Source organism: Notolepis coatsorum (genome assembly GCF_963971535.1).
Source record: "Notolepis coatsorum genome assembly, chromosome: 4".
In the NCBI taxonomy this organism is placed as follows: Eukaryota; Metazoa; Chordata; class Actinopteri; order Aulopiformes; family Paralepididae; genus Notolepis; species Notolepis coatsorum.
In genome coordinates this window covers 182,853,338-182,870,535 of record NC_140168.1, presented here as the reverse complement: position 1 = coordinate 182,870,535, position 17,198 = coordinate 182,853,338, and the positions used below count along the sequence as shown (strand labels likewise).

The 17,198-nt window shown below is 48.2% G+C and overlaps 1 protein-coding gene across 1 annotated transcript in view; it reads right to left on the bottom strand.

The window, feature by feature from the left end:
• The window catches only part of chd3 (chromodomain helicase DNA binding protein 3), a gene marked incomplete at its 3' end in the record, with an annotated part of 171,320 nt that overhangs the window by 64,348 nt on the left and 89,774 nt on the right, over positions 1-17,198 (bottom strand). Inside the window, 4 exon segments of the mRNA XM_084313205.1 lie at positions 7,717-7,913; positions 15,344-15,575; positions 16,272-16,396; positions 16,933-17,050. Of these exon segments, the coding sequence (XP_084169331.1) occupies positions 7,717-7,913; positions 15,344-15,575; positions 16,272-16,396; positions 16,933-17,050 (672 nt within the window).

Here is a 17,198-nt window from a genome sequence, read left to right as displayed (position 1 = left end):
GTATGGAAACAGCACGGCACAGGACAAGAAGGCCCTACAGAGAGTGGTGCGCTCAGCCGAGCGTACCACGGGTATTGCGCTACCTCCCCTGCAGGTTCTATACAACAAGAGGTGCAAATCCAGAGCCTGCAGAATAATGAAAGACCCCCACCACCCCAATAACAGCCTGTTCCAGCTGCTGAGGTCAGGCAGACGCCTGCGAACCCCAGCTACTAGGACGGAGAGGCTTAGGCTCAGCTTCTTCCCCCAGGCCATCAGAGCCTTGAACAATGAACATTGAGTGCCACAGAACACTGAACTATCCACACACAAGCACACACAAGCACACACACGACACGCACGCTGTGCACGCTCACACACTAGCAGCCACTTTAACACGAGCGGGCACACACTCACGCCGCACACACGCACACTTATGGCCAAGAGGAAAGGCCACTTTAAATTAGTATAACAACAGGAACAGTGTATTGCACTACTAAAGCTACCTAGCATGTCCTATATGCTCTGTAAATACTATGTACAGATACCGAGATGTCACACCATGTTACCTGTTACCTGTTTATTGCACAATGTTTTTTTTTTATTGGATTCTATTATATGTTGTACCACTGTATTGCACATCGTCGCGGGCAAGACCACCCGCATTTCATTGTATACTTGTATGCCGTGACAATTAAAACTCCTGACTTGACTTGACTTATAGGTCGTTTTCCAATCAAGAGTGCATTGTTATTGAATAAGGGAGTATGATTGTGCCATTTATGTGGGTTAGGATATTTTTTTTGTGTTTCACGCCATATCCGGATCGCATGAGTAATTATGGGGCCAAATTTCCGTTCGCAATGCTTGATTGATAGTTTAGTGTATGCTATGTCCTTCAGTCTATGTGGGGCTACTATGTTTTCTTCTAATTTTCTCCAGGATACTAATGCTTGGGGATCAAACCATGTTGTCAATGGTCTTAATGTGTACGCCTTAAAATAGTGGAAAAAATCTGCAAATGCCATGCCACCGTCTGCTTTATTTCTCTGTGCGGTGGATCTTTTTATACGTGGTGGTTTGTTATTCCAAATAAATTTGTATGTGGAGGAGTGTAATTTTTTCCAGTAACCCTCTGGAGGGGGTAACGGTAGCATTGAGCTGAAGAAGTTGATTCTAGGTAGTACGTCCATCTTAACTATTGATATCCGTGCCTGTACTGAGTTTTTAAGTTTTGCCCACCTATCAAGGTCGTCTTTGATTTTGTTTTGGATTTTTGTGTAATTGTGCTTCACCGTTTGTCTTATGGTGGGGAATATTTCCACTCCCAAACATCTAAAATGTTTTACCATATGTAACTCTTCTGGGAGGGTTATATCTTTTTTTGCAGGGGCGTTAAGTGGAAGGAAAGCCGACTTCGGCCAATTTATCTTGAATCCTGATAAATCTCCAAAGTTCTCAATCAACTTGAGCAGATGAGGCAGTGTGGTGTTGGGGTTTTGCATGAACAGTATTACGTTGTCCGCATATAAACTAATTTTATGTTGTGTGCCCTTGATTACAATTGGTTCTATGGATTGGGATTGTCTTATATATTGTGCTAAAGGTTCTAATGATAGATCGAATAGTCCGGGACTAAGAGGGCAACCCTGTCTAGCTGAGCGTGATACCGGAAAGATTCCGGAGGTCATTATATGTTATGGTTTGTAACCGACCCCAATCGCACAACACAAGACAGGTACAGATGTACAGATGCACTTTCATTGCATCCAGGGACAGCATCGCCTTAGGTATGGTGTCGTCCTTGTCGGAATCTAGTACGTGCAGTATTCGTCTTATGTTATCAGTGATCAGGCGGCCTCTTATGAAGCCAGTTTGGTCCGGATGAACTAAAGACGTCATATGCTTTTGTAATCTGATGGCTAATACCTTAGAGTACAGCTTGATATCGGTTCCGAGGAGGCTTAAGGGTCTGTAACTACCGCACTCGGTGGGGTCTTTGTCTTTTTTGAGAAGGACTGTTATGAGTGCAATATTGTCGTTCTTATGGAAGTTCCCCTCCTTGACTGAGTATAAGATCATATTTAGTAATAAGGGTCCAATTATGTCCCAACAAGAGAGGTACATTTCTGGTGGGATACAGTCTCTTCCAGGAGCCTTACCACTTTGCATTTCGGATATGGCCTTCTTGAGTTCCTCTAGTGTGATCGGTGTTTCTAACTGTTTAGCGTCATCCTCTGAAAGTTTAGGGAGAATAATTTGATTAAGATATGTGTCCATTTTGTTTTGATCGAAGGTCGTTTCTGATTTATATAAGTTGGAGTAGAATTCTTTGAATGTATCGTTTATTTTTTCAGGGTCTGTTTCAAGTACTTGTTGTGCTCTAATGGTAGTTATATCTGCAAATTTTGCATTAATTCTTAATCGCATGGCTAATAGGTGACTAGGTTTAGAACCTTGGGAGTACTGCTGTTGTCTTGTGCTACGTATTTGTATTTCCGATTGTTGTCTGTATATGGCATTGATCTCTTTTTTTAGTACCTTAACTTGATTTTCTAGTCGAGTTGAGTTGTTGTATTGTAAAGAATTAAATAACGTTGAGTAAAGCGTTTCCAGTTCAGCCAGTTTTGTGCATCGATTCTTGCGCATTTTGGAGGAAAAGCTATCAGTGAAATCCTTGATCATTCCCTTTACCGACATCCATATTATTCTGGGGTCTTGCACCGAGTTTGCATTCTCCCGTAGGAATACTGTAAGAGCTTCTTTGAGTTGTGTAATGAATTCCTTGTTATTAAGCAGCATCGAGTTAAATCGCCATCTTGGGGCTCGGGAAGATAGTATACCAAATGTTCCTTTTAGGAGTAAATAACAGTGATCTGATTGTCAGTGCATTGGGTATCATTTCCACTTCATAGTTATCAAATAGTCTCGGGATGCAAAGACATAATCTATTCTGGATAATGTGTTATGTCTCGCAGATCGACAAGAGTACTTTCGGGTCGTGGGATTAAGTGATCGCCATAAGTCATTTACACCTGTAATCCTCGACCAATCCTTTAATGCATTAGATGAATTCTTTTGTTTGCTGGAAAAGGCGAGGTAAGATTTGTCCATCCTTGGATTCCAAATGGCATTAAAATCAGCACCTATTATAAATGAGTAATCGGGAAGGTCTAACATTGCTTTGGTTAGTGTAGTGAAGAAACCCACCAACGCTATTTTCCTGTTCTTGTGTACAATCTTAGCTATAGTTATCCGACCATCTACATCAGACCATACTCCCTTTAATTCAATATTCAACTTCCGTCTAACGACTATGGCTACACCCCGAGTTCTCGTACCAAAAGAAGAGTGACTAATATTATGATATGTGTTGTCCGCTAACGTATCTATGTCTTTCTCTAGAATGTGCGTTTCGCTTAGCAGAGCAACGTCCACCTGTTCTTTTTTCATCAGTGTGAGCACGCTTTTGCGTTTGAGTTGGTTATTTATTCCCCCAGTGTTCCAGATCATTATATTCAAACTAGCCATAATCTATACATGTTGTTGTGTAGTTGTTGGTAATGCTTCTGGAGTGCGAGGCAACAATAGATATACATCCAACTAGTGAGGTCCCGTTGAGAGCCGAGCTTAAAAACATACATATATACAAATAAAAATCCCCTTTCCCCCCCTCCCACCGAGAGTCGTACAGGATTGTGTCCCATAGACACATCCTACACGTATGACTCCCTCCCTTAGGCCACCGGATTACCCAAATTGAGCTTTGTAATCCTACTCTTCCTATGCTAATAGCCATAGGATCTGAAACTTTCATTCTAATTCAATAGAATGTCGCTTTTGGTCTTGCGCCTTCCCATTAATGTACTAACAATAGTGTGAAAAATGAAAAATATACCTTCATTAATATATTCATTTGAACCTTCTACTAACTTATGTAGGAAACATCAGAAAAAAGGAAAATAATGGAGATAAACACGAATACCTTAAAATGAAAAAAAAAAATAACAATGAAAGATAAAAAAAATAAAAAAGGAGTGAGAACTAAAATAAAACTCGTCAGAGAAAAACAGATAAAATAAAATTGAGTAAAGAGAAAAAAGAGAAAAACAGAGACTTTTAGAGCTACATTGTGCAAATCTCTAAATCAGTGGAGTAATTATTTAAAATATTAGAATAACCTTGTCGTGCTTATACATTTAGATGTGGCTAATGTCCCTTTTTTTTATTTTTTTTTTAAGTCTTATTAAAGCCTAATTAATTAAACTTCAGTCCTTAGATCATATGCTTATTCACACTGGATGTTAATGTAAAATTTACAGGCCTTCGTTGAAGGGGTGCATTATATTCTAGAAGGTTGTGGAATACCCTGGTAAATATGTAAACACTGCTGTTATGTTCCACCCAGGGGTCATGACCTACTAGTATTTTCCGGAATATTCCTTTGTGTCCCTGAGCAGTCGAGAGAGGAGCCCAGAATGTTCCAGAATGCTCATAATGTTAATGTTGGATTATTGTCTCCGCAAAGACCAGAAGACTGTAAATATAATGCCTTACAAGCCATATTAAACATCTTGTGCCTTATTGTTGTCAGCGTGCATATCATCTGTTACTTTTGTTGAGCCGTGGTAAAGTCATTCTAATAAAATTACTAAAATACAAAGAGAAAGAGAGAGATGAATAGGCTTATCTGTTCTGAGCCAGTGTTTCGCCCTGCCCGGGGGGACCGGATCCATGTTGCTTCATGTAATCTTTCATGTAATCTTCGGCGGCTTTAGGCGTGCGTATTCCCTGCCTAATACCGTCTTTTCCCAAGATCGATAAAAGTGCCGGGTAGTTAAGGATTGGCCTGAGACCACTCTTAAACATTCTCTGCATCACATCCTTGTAGGGGAAACGCTGAGCGATGGCCTCCTTGCATAGATCTTCGTAGATGGATATTGAATTTTCACCATATTTCAGTTTCCCCCTTTGATTGCACGCTCCTCTAATGATGGCGTCTCTTGTTACCGTCTTGCGCGGGGTGACAATGATAACTCTCGGACCGTTAACTCTTTGGCCTCGTGTACCGACTCTGTAACATTGGTCCACTGTCGGCGCTGTGGGAAGGATGTTATTACCTAAAATATCTACTAACACTGTTGGAAAGCTGACGTCTGTGCAATTGACTGATTCATCCAGTCCCACAATGCGGATATTATTTCGCCTGTAGTAACGTTGGGTCTCGAGCTGCCTCTCCATTGCTTTCTCTTCGACTTCTTGTATTTTCTTCCGACACTCTTCTTCCACCTGTTTTATCTCCTTCGATAACTGTGTTAATCCATTGGCGTCCGTTGGCGTTCTTCTCGTTCACTTGGACCATCTGTGTAATTTCTATCACCGTATTCTCCACTGCCGTGATTCGCCCGGCCTGTGCAGCGGCTGCTTTCATAACCTCTTCGAATTTAGCATCGACGTGTGCTTTGAATTCATCAATGTGTAATTTGAAAGCTACCATCTGATCCTTCCCTACTTGTATCTGATCTTTTATCAGGATAGTCAGAGAGTTGAAGTCGGGTTGTGAAATTGCACTGCTTGTGTCAGTTGATGTTGTGGGTGCAATGATGGACCCGATGGTTACATGATGGTCCCCTCCGATATATGTGGAGGCCGCTTGTCACATCTTTTCACCTGCCAGCGCGAACCCTCATCGGCGAGGTGTAACGTGTGGGAGGCTCACACACTACCCCCGCCATTTCCTGTCTCTGCTGTGCAGGCGTCCCCCAACCGACCTGTAGGAGTCGCTGTCCACAACATCCAGATTACCATCCATCGACTTCCCACCCGCTGACTCTGCCAATTGAGTTAGTATGACGGCCGACCCAAGCCGGAGGCAATGCAGACAGCTGGAGTCGAACCCGGTGTCTCTTGCATTGGTGACGAGCGCAATGTCCGCTGCGCCACCCAGCCTCCCCTAAGGGTTCATGTGTTTGACTGAAACATTACGATTTCCATGGTCAGGGAGTTTTAGTTTGGGGGATGTGTAATGTGAGGTTTAGAGTCTTCGAAGGGACTAACTAGGTGAATGTTTAAAGATTCGATTAGATTCGATTCAAATGTATTGTCATTGTACAGCACAAGTACAGTACAATGAAAAAAAATTCCCACTCTCTCCTCCCTCTCTCCCTCCCTCCATCCCACTCTTTCTCCCTCCATCCCACTCTCTCTCCCTCCCTCCCTCCCTCCCTCCCACACCCTCTCTCCCTCAGCCCTGTCTTTCTTCCCTCCATCCCTCTCTCCCTTCATCCCACTCTCTCTCTCCCTCCCACCTCCCTCCATCCCTCCCCCCCTCACCTTGTCCTCCTCTTGGACCATGTACTAGGGAACTAGGCCACCTCGAAGGAGCTCAGGTACTCCTCCCACCCCCCCCCCCCCTCCCTCCCCCCCCTCACCCCCCTCACCCCCTCACCTTGTCCTCCTCTCGGACCATGTACTGGGCCACCCCGAAGGAGCTCAGGTACTCCTCCCCCCCTCCCTCCCCCCCTCACCCCCTCACCTTGTCCTCCTCTCTGACCATGTACTGGGCCACCTCGAAGGAGCTCAGGTACTCCTCCCCCCCTCCCTCCCCCCCTCACCCCCTCACCTTGTCCTCCTCTCTGACCATGTACTGGGCCACCTCGAAGGAGCTCAGGTACTCCTCCCCCCCTCCCTCCCCCCCTCACCCCCTCACCTTGTCCTCCTCTCTGACCATGTACTGGGCCACCTCGAAGGAGCTCAGGTACTCCTCCCCCCTCCCTCCCCCCCTCACCCCCTCACCTTGTCCTCCTCTCTGACCATGTACTGGGCCACCTCGAAGGAGCTCAGGTACTCCCTCCCCCCCTCACCCCCTCACCTTGTCCTCCTCTCTGACCATGTACTGGGCCACCTCGAAGGAGCTCAGGTACTCCTCCCCCCCCTCCCTCCCCCCCTCACCCCCTCACCTTGTCCTCCTCTCTGACCATGTACTGGGCCACCTTGAAGGAGCTCAGGTACTCCCCCCCCCCCCCTCCCCCCCTCACCTTGTCCTCCTCTCTGACCATGTACTGGGCCACCTTGAAGGAGCTCAGGTACTCCCCCCCCCACCCCCCCCCCCCTCCCTCCCTCCCCCCCCTCACCCCCTCACCTTGTCCTCCTCTCGGACCATGTACTGGGCCACCTTGAAGGAGCTCAGGTACTCCCCCCCCCCCCCTCCCCCCCTCCCCCCCTCACCTTGTCCTCCTCTCGGACCATGTACTGGGCCACCTTGAGGGAGCTCAGGTACTCCCCCCCCCCTCCCCCCCCTCACCCCCTCACCTTGTCCTCCTCTCGGACCGTTTACTGGGCCACCTTGAAGGAGCTCAGGTACTCCTCCCCCCCTGCCCCCCCCCCTCCCCCCCTCACCTTGTCCTCCTCTCGGACCATGTACTGGGCCACCTTGAAGGAGCTCAGGTACTCCTCCCACCCCCCCCCCCTCCCCCCCCCCCCTCACCCCCTCACCTTGTCCTCCTCTCTGACCATGTACTGGGCCACCTTGAGGGAGCTCAGGTGCTCCTCCCTCCCCCCCCTCACCCCCTCACCTTGTCCTCCTCTCGGACCATGTACTGGGCCACCTTGAGGGAGCTCAGGTGCTCCTCCCTCCCCCCCCTCACCCCCTCACCTTGTCCTCCTCTCGGACCATGTACTGGGCCACCTTGAAGGAGCTCAGGTACTCCCCCCCCCTCACCCCCCTCACCCCCTCACCTTGTCCTCCTCTCGGACCATGTACTGGGCCACCTTGAAGGAGCTCAGGTACTCGTTCATGTTCTGGACGTCGGGTTCCTCCGTGGCGTCTTGGTCTCGGTCCAGCAGCCTCTCGATGGCCACGTTGTCGTAGTGGATGACGCTGCCCTCGTCCTCGCCCTTGTCCCCCGCGGGACACTTCATGGGACACTTCATACCTGGGGACACGCACAGGGCGGAATGGACCTATCACAAATGCCTCGCCTCTTTTCTTGATCCTCCAATCGCAACTGTTGGCTCTGAAGTTTGAGATTAGGTCAATTAGCGCCGGGAGGTGTAATGAATATGAAGGAATACCGCCACGGATCCATACATGGATTCTTATATACCCTCGTCCACGATATATATATACATATCGTAAAACATATATGTACATACAGTTAAGTTAATAAAAAAAAGATTCCTTGCAGGTATTAAAAAGTTAAAGAAAATAGATTGCTGTCAATTAAATAGCACCATGACAATTGTATCACAGGATAAAGACATAAGAAAATGATGTCATATCACATTGTAATTTGTACTGGAATATCGCCCAGCTCTAAGTGGAATTTAATATAACTTTTCATGCTGTTATTATTTTAATATATAATTTTATTTACACATAATAATAGTATGTGTTGTTGAGGAATCCCTTTTGGTCTTCCCAGAGCAGATCAACACAGTGCAAAAGCGTAACAGCAATGACTGCTTATCACCAACAGATCTTATGGATCTGATGGATCTTATTTTAGAGAGCTTATGGATCTTATCATTATGGTAAATGGTAAATGGTGGATTTATATAACTGCTTTTATCCAAAGCGCTTTACAATTTTTGTTCTTCACATTCACCCATTCACACACCGACGGCGGAGGCAACCATGCAAGGCGCCAACCTGCTCATCAGGAGCAATTAGTGGTTAAGTGTCTTGCTCAAGGACACTTCGACACGCTGCCCGAGAGGAGCGGGAATCGAACCGGGAACCTTCCGATTACCAGACGACCGTTCTACCTCCTTGTGGATCTTGTGGATCTTCTGGATTTTGAGGATGTTATGGATCTTATGGATGTCATGGATGTCATGGATCTTATGGATCTTGTGGATCTTGTGGATTACCACTTTAAAGGCCAACCTCCAGCTTAAACCCTACTGATCAATTATGGGTAGTTTACATCATTGGTATATAATTTCATTATTTATTTTTTTCCATTTGACACCGGAAATGCCACTCTGAAAGAGTTAAAAAGGTCCACGCACGAATAACATGCACGCGCGAATCAAAAAAGCTTATCAAACGCCGACGTCACAACAGGACACAGGTGCATATTAATGAGCCGAATCTAATGTTGCTTTTCCACTAAAATAAAGTACTCAGTTTGTCTCCGTGTGGGGAGGCGGGGCTGCTGGTGATCAGCATGAGAGCTCCAGAAATGTCACGTGAAAAACTGCAGACCACTGATTGGTCAGAAGAGAGACGCGTCACTGTCTGGAGAGTCTGAACGAAAACAGAACGCCGCCATCTTTAATGTCTCGCGTAGGATGTCTTATGTATGTTTGCAGCACGAAACAAGTGCAATAAAAAAGGATACAGTCACTGTGTATTCTGCCTCATTTATTGATGAAACAAAACCGACATCAACACAATTTGCCACCGAGCGGAGAGTTTAGTCTGACAAAAAGATAGCTGATTACCGTAATTCCTCTAATAGTAACCGGGTCTCAAATACAAGCCGGGTCTCTATTAATGGCCGGGTGCGCTCTTGAGCTAAGCAATTATAAGCCGGCCTCCTAATACAAGCCGGGTTACTAATATACTGAGCTGCATACTGAGCTAGTTACTTGATTTCACTTTGAAAACGTTGAAATGACCAGTGACCACCTGTAATTGCACTGTTTACTATTTCATACAGTACTTGGTTTCAATAAATGAACCCAGTACATTTTACTGGGTTCAAACTGACACAAAATGTTGATTTATTCATTATGATCCGTTTGAAAATTTGAAATATAGGCCTCCCTCTTATACAGGCCTCCTCCTAATACAAGCTGTCGTGTTACTTTGCACGGTAACAAATACGTGAGTCCTCTGCTTTGGTTGTAAGTATCTTTATTAGCTTAGCCTCGCTACGTTACACGGGTGTGCCGGTTAGGTTCCTCTAACTCTACCTGACCCCCCAGTACGGTGGCCTGTGCACTTCGCGTAAGCGCACACACATTAACATAACACCACATCTCCCTTTCTAGAATCAATGGGTAGACTGCCATTGATTCCCCAGACCTTAGAGGATTATTCTGCCTCTATATCTAAAAGGTCTGTTCATCTGAACTGATCTAAACAATTTCTTTAACACCATATAAACCATGGGTTATATTAAACATAGCAATTGCTTTCTTTCGAAATGTATATCTAAACGAATAATATATATAAACACATGTCTTATCTTAACCATAAACCTCTTTCATTCTATCGCAGGAATGTCACTTTTCTTTACTCTCTCTCTCTCTACTGTCTCTTACAAGTCCAACCTAGTTGGTTTCACCACACATCTCCCAGACCTGGTTCTGGGAGTAGCTGGTGGTTCCAGGACCTCCTGCTCCGTAGGTTCTGCTGCACTCTGCTCCGGTGAGGGCTCCATGGGGACGAGATGGCGACGGTTACGCCTTAGTGTTCCATGGGGTCCATCTATGATGTACGAACGTGGAGTGGGGTGACTGCTGACCACAACTCCAGTTGCACTTTGATCTGTGACCCACACCTCCTTTCCTGGAGTGAGCCTGTCGAGACTTCGCGTACGATGACGCCGGTTGTAGCTTTGTGCATCTCTCATCCTCCTCTCCTCTTCCTTCTGGACCACCGCCTTACTGTCAGGAAGAGTAGGGACCAGTAGAGCAGGAAGCGTTGGCACCGTTGTGTGGAGTCTCCTCCCCATAAGAAGCTGGGCTGGACTGTATCCGTTATGCAACGGGGTGGCTCTGTATGCCAGCAGAGCACGGTATGGGTCGGCCGCCTTTTTCAAGAGGCCTTTTATCGTCTTGACAGCACGTTCTGCCTCCCCATTACTCTGGGGATATCTCGGGCTGCTTGTGACATGGCGAAACCCATATGATGTCGCAAACGCTGCAAAGGCCATTCCGGAGAATTGCGGCCCGTTATCCGTCACCAGTTCCTCCGGGATACCATGGCGTGCGAAAATTGACTTCAGGTGGTGGATGACGTCTGTTGATTTTGTGGGAGTCAGCAGAGCGATCTCCACGTACCTTGATGCATAATCCACGACCAGCAGGTAAGTCTTGCTCTCCAGCATGAACAGGTCTGCTCCCAACTTCTGCCACGGTCGCCCCGGGTATTGAGATGGCATCAGGGGCTCCCTTTGGTTCTCTCTCTCTTTGCAGCATGTTCGGCAGTTGAGGACCAGCTCATTCAGCTGCTGGCTGAGCCCGGGCCACCATACAGACTGCCGTGCTCGCTCCCTGCACTTTACCACCCCCTGGTGGCCTTCATGCAGCCTGGCAAGCACGTCGTTTCTCATTGTTGAAGGGATTACAAGCCTGCTTCCTCTCAGCAACAGTCCATCCTCTACTGTGAGTGACGCCTGTTCTGCCCAGTACAGCCTGAGAGCCGGTTCACTGTTGTGTGATGGCCATCCCTCTGCACACCGCTGCTTCACCTGTGCGCACACACTGTCCCCCTCCAACTGCTCTCTCAGCTCGTCCAGGTAGGCAGTGCTCGCTGACAGGTTCTCTATTACCATGTCCACATAGATATTTGTATTCTCAAATAACTCCTCCTCCTCTGGTGTCTCCCTCCTCTTCACAGGAGCACGTGAGAGCGTATCAGCAGTCCACAGGCTCTTCCCTGGCACATGTGCAATGGAATAGGAATAGCGCATCAGGCGCATCCGGAAGCGCAGAATCCGTGGAGGGAGATCATCCAACGCCTGAGACCCCAGGAGACTCAGGAGAGGCTTGTGGTCCGTCTCCAGCTGGAAGTGTCTGCCGATGAGAAAATGTCTAAACCTCTCACAAGCCCAGGTCAAGCCCAGGGCCTCCTTCTCAACCTGTGCGTATCTCTGCTCAGTCTGTGTGAGAGACCGCGACACATAGGCTACTGGTCTCCACACTCCATCCCATTTTTGGAGAAGCACACTCCCCAAGCCGTACGACGACGCGTCCGCTGAGACCTTGCACTCCCTGTGGTTATCGTACATGGCCAACACTGGTGGAGATATTAGTGCATCTTTTAAATCTTGAAAGGCTTTGGCCTGCTCGATGCCCCACAGCCAGCAGTTCTTCTTTGACAGAAGGTCTCGCAGGGCCTTGTCTCTCTCCGCCAGCCGCGGGATAAACTTCCCCAGCTGGTTTACCATGCCGAGAAAGCTTCTCAGCTCACTGACATTTGTCGGCTCCTCCATCCTCCTCACGGCATCCGTCTTACTCGGGTCGGGGTTAATGCCACTGCTGGAGATCACATGGCCTAGAAAGGTCACCTCTTCCTTTGACAGGTCGCACTTGCCTGTGTTCAGGGTGATTCCTGCTTTCTCGATCCTCCCCAGCACGACATGCAGACGAGCGTCATGCTCCTCCTGTGATCGGCCCCACACCAGCACATCATCCATGTGGCAGACGACACCCTCCAGCCCCTCTGTGACCTCAGTCACCATTCTGTTTTGGAAGTGTTCTGGGGCGGAGGCGATGCCGAAAGGTAGGCGATTGAAGTGGTAACGACCAAACGGCGTGATGAAAGTTGTATACTTTGACGACTCCTCAGTCAGGGGTATTTGCCAAAATCCCATGTTCGCGTCTAACTTGCTGAATATCCTGGCTCCGGCCAGCATTCCCAGTGTTTCCTCGACTGTTGGCAGGGTGTATTTCTCCCGGCACACTGACTCATTGAGGTTTGTGAGATCGACACATATGCGTACCTCCTCTGTCTTCTTCTTAGGGACTACTACCATGCCAGCGCACCAGTCGGTTGGCTCTTCGATCCGGCTGATCACTCCGAGGCTTTCCATGCGGGACAGTTCTTGCTTGACTTTGTCCATCAGTGGCAATGGAATCCTTCTGGGCGTCTTCAGTGAGAATGGTTGAGCCCCCGGTTTCAGCCTGATTGCATACGGCTGTTTCATCTCCCCGAGACCACTGCATATCTTTGGGTAGGTCGTCTTGAGCGTCTCCATCGTTATACTGTCTAGACGTGCCACAAGCTCCATCTTGCTGATAGCAGGTCTCCCCAGCAACGCTGAGTGTAGGTGTCGAGCGACGTACACATCCTCCAACACCTCTCTCTCTCCTCTCCTCAGCAACAGCTTGGCGACGCCCACAACATCTAGTGGACTCCTCCCAGGTCCCATTAGTGGTTTTGTTGCTTTCTGCAGGGTAGGTGGATCCTTGTGTTTGTATATCTCTCTGAATACAGTGTGAGGCATCACAGTAACATCAGCGCCAGTGTCTATTTTGAATGGCACACGTCTGCCATTGATGTCTATGTCGACCATCCATGGCTCCCCATCAGTTGTGATGCTGCCCAAGAACATGTGCTCCTCCTCCCCATCACAGGAGCAGGAATAGTCTTCTTCAACCTCATGTACATTTTTGGAAGATTTACACACACGTTTATAATGGCCCATCTTCCCACATGAATGGCACTTCACCTCGTTAGCAGGGCAATCGCGCTGTGGGTGGAGCTGAGAACTGCCACATTTATGACACTGGACACTTCTCCCCCTCGAGTACTGGGTACTGAGTGGTTTGGCTGTGTAGCTGTTAGCCTGTTGGGGGCTGTTCTTAGCATAGTTCTTGCTATTGCTCTTAAACACCCTGTCCACCGATTTAATGTCACTTGCCTCTGTCCTGGCATCCTCTCGCAGAGAGGATTGCTGTCGTTTCACCTCCTCACTCTGCCTCGCCATGTTCAATGCCCTCTCCAAGGTTAAGTCTGGGTCCAGCTGCATGCGTTCTGACAGCCGATTATCCATCAGACCGACGACAAGCCTGTCACGTATAAGTTCATTATGCAACACTCCGTATGTACAATGCTCCGCCAGCGCATACAATGACGTCACAAAGGAGTCGACTGTTTCACCTTCTCCCTGTTTGCGCATGTTAAACTTGGCTCGTTCATATATCACGTTCTTCTTGACCACGAAGAAACCTTGCAATCCATCCCGCACTCCTTGGTACGTACGTCGTAGATCAACAGCCAGATTCAGTCCACGTAAAATATCGTCCGCCTCATCGCCCATACAATATATTAGCGTGTTGACTTGATTCTCTTCAGAGCTAGCATTTAGGTTACTTGCCAGGCGAAATCTTTCGAACCTGCGTATCCACTTGGCCCATTCTTGCGGCTTTGAGAAGTCGAAGGACTCAGGAGGCTGGATGCTAAACGTAGCACTTGAAACCGCTGCCGCTACCGGAGCTACAGCGTTATTAGCGTTATCCACCATATTTTTCTTTCTCCTTCTGCTTTTCTTCGTCATAAACGAGTCTCAAATGGCACTTTAACGTCCGACCGAACTCATACACAACTCTAGCAGGACTTCTGACACCATGTCGTGTTACTTTGCACGGTAACAAATACGTGAGTCCTCTGCTTTGGTTGTAAGTATCTTTATTAGCTTAGCCTCGCTACGTTACACGGGTGTGCCGGTTAGGTTCCTCTAACTCTACCTGACGCCCCAGTACGGTGGCCTGTGCACTTCGCGTAAGCGCACACACATTAACATAACACCACACAAGCCTGGTACCCGCTACAGTTGAAACAAATACAAGCCGGGGTTACTATTAGAGGAATTACGGTAGTTACGCTTGTTGTTGGGGTTAGGGACGAGTGGTAACGTTAGTTAGCCTAATGCTAACGTTAGCAGATAGACACGAGAGGCTAGGTAACGTTAAAGCTTGTAGAATAGACACAATGAGGTAACGTTAGCGTTAGCATAATAGACACAACGAGAGTCTGGTTAATGTTGTTATTGATTGAATGAAAACTGTGTTTTACTCTGGCTTGCCAAGCTCATCATAGCCCCTTTCGTGACTGATGCACCGAGTGAATCCACAGTCACTTGCTCCTTAATAGGAAACCAACCTAGATTTACCATGAAGGACTGGTTCTGGCCGAACCGTTCGTTATACAAGTATCACAGAGACATTTCAAATGTACTCACAGTTGCACGAGGGTTTCGGACAGAGATACGGGATGGTTTGAAAGCTCTGCGTTGCTAATAAACATTTTAAATATTTTTTATAAACTGCTCAAAACGGCATTATTTCCGGCGTTGGCTGCCTGGTGTGATCACAGCGCATGCGCATCATGCACCCAACGCCGGAAATAATGCTCCGCCTCCTTGCTACTGCCTGTGACTCACAGAGCCCCCTGGTGACCAACACCTGTTGTGACGACATTACACGCGCACGTTATGAACCATTGATTAAAATATGCACGTGCGTGGTGATTGTGTTGGGCAGACAAAATGTTTTGATAAAAATGCTAAAACTGGGTCAATTTCAATACTTTTTTTTCCAATTCTTCATGAAAGTCACTGTTGGCCTAGTCCACATTGTTTATTGAACAAAAATACAACGTGGAGGTTGACCTTTAAGCTCTTATCACCTTCTATTTCATCCTTGAACAGCTCCTCCGTCCCGAACTTGAGGATGTCGTCCAGCTCCTGCTTGGACATGGAGCCGGCCTTGGAGCCCAGGCCGGGCCGCACCACCAGGTGTGTCAGCATCATCTTCCTCTTGGCCACCTGGGTGATGCGCTCCTCCACGCTGGCACGCGTCACGAAGCGGTAGATCATCACCTTGTTAGCCTGGCCGATACGGTGGGCACGACTGAAGGCCTGAGGAGGAGGAGGAGGGGGAAGAGGAGGAAGGGGAGAGGGATGAGGAGGAGGAGGAGGAGGAGGAAGAAGGGGAGGAGGGGAAGGGGAGGAGGAGGAAGGGGAGGAGGAAGGGGAGGAGGAGGAGGAAGGGGAGGAGGAAGGGGAGGAGGAGGAGGAAGGGGAGGGGGAAGGGGAGGAAGAGGAGGGAAGATAGGAGGAAGCGGAGGAGGAAAGGGAGAAGAACGAGGAGGTGGAGGAAGGGGAGGAGGGGGAATGGGGATAGGAAGGGAAGGAGGAGGAGGAAAGGGAGGAGGAAGGGAAGGAGGAAGGGGAAGAGAAGGAGGAGGAAATGGAGGAGGAGCGAAGGAGGAAGAGGAGGGGGAGGAAGGGGAGGAGAAGGAGGAGGAAAGATAGGGGGAAGGGGAGGAGAAGGGAGAAGGAGGGAGGGGAGGAGGAGGAAAGGGAGAAGAACAAGGAGGAAGAGGAGGAGGTAGGGGAGGAGGAAGGGAAGGAAAGTGCCAAGCAAAGCAGACCCCTTCAATCAGTCCAATAGCGTGTGTGTGTGTGTGTGTGTGTGTGTGTGTGTGTGTGTGTGTGTGTGTGTGTGTGTGTGTATGTGTGTGTGTGTGTGTGTGTGTGTGTGTGTGTGTGTGTGTGTGTGTGTGTGTGTGTGTGTGTGTGTGTGTGTGCGTGCGTGCGTGTGTGCGTACCTACCTGTATGTCGTTGTGAGGGTTCCAGTCGGAGTCGAAGATGACGACAGTGTCTGCTGTGGCCAGGTTGATACCCAGACCACCTGCTCTGGTGGAGAGCAGGAAACAGAACTGACACGCCCCAGGGGCTAGGGGGGAGAGAGAGAGAGATATATATAGAGAGAGAGAGAGGGGGGGGGGAGAGAGAGAGAGAGAGAGAGAGAGAGAGAGAGAGAGAGAGGAGAGACACACACACACACACACACACACACACACACACACACAGAGACAGACAGAGAGAGGGAGACAGAGACAGAGAGAGAAAGGAAGAGAGAGACAGAGAGAAGAGATAGAGAGAAAGAGAGAGATAGAGAGAAAGAAAGGAAGAGAGAGAGAGACAGAGAGAGATAGACAGAGAGGGGGGAGGAGTAGATAGAGGGGGGATAGACAGCAGAGATAAAAGGGGAGAGATGAGAACCAATTATTGTCTTTAGGATTAAATTCTTGTCAACCACTTAATGGTCCCACGACAGGAAATAATATCCCACGACAGGAAATAATATCAGGACATCAACTGTTCGAATACAAACTTAGCATGCTAATGGTCCCACGACAGGAAGTAATATCAGGACATCTACTATTCTAATAGAACGCAGTACAGGATGGATTTAACATAGTGAGTCACCATTGAAGCGGTCGATGGCCTCCTGTCTCAAGGCCCCAGTGACACTTCCATCAATCCTCTCGTACTTATAACCCTCATAGTCCAGGAAGTCCTCCAGCAGGTCCAGCATCTTAGTCATCTACAGAGAGGGGGGAGAGGGGGGGGAGAGGGACAGAGAGAGAGAGACAGAGAGAGAGAGAGAGAGAGAGGGACAGAGAGAGAGAGAGAGGGGAGGGGGAGAGAGAGGGAGAGAGAGAGATAGAGAGAGAGAGAGGGAGAGAGAGGGA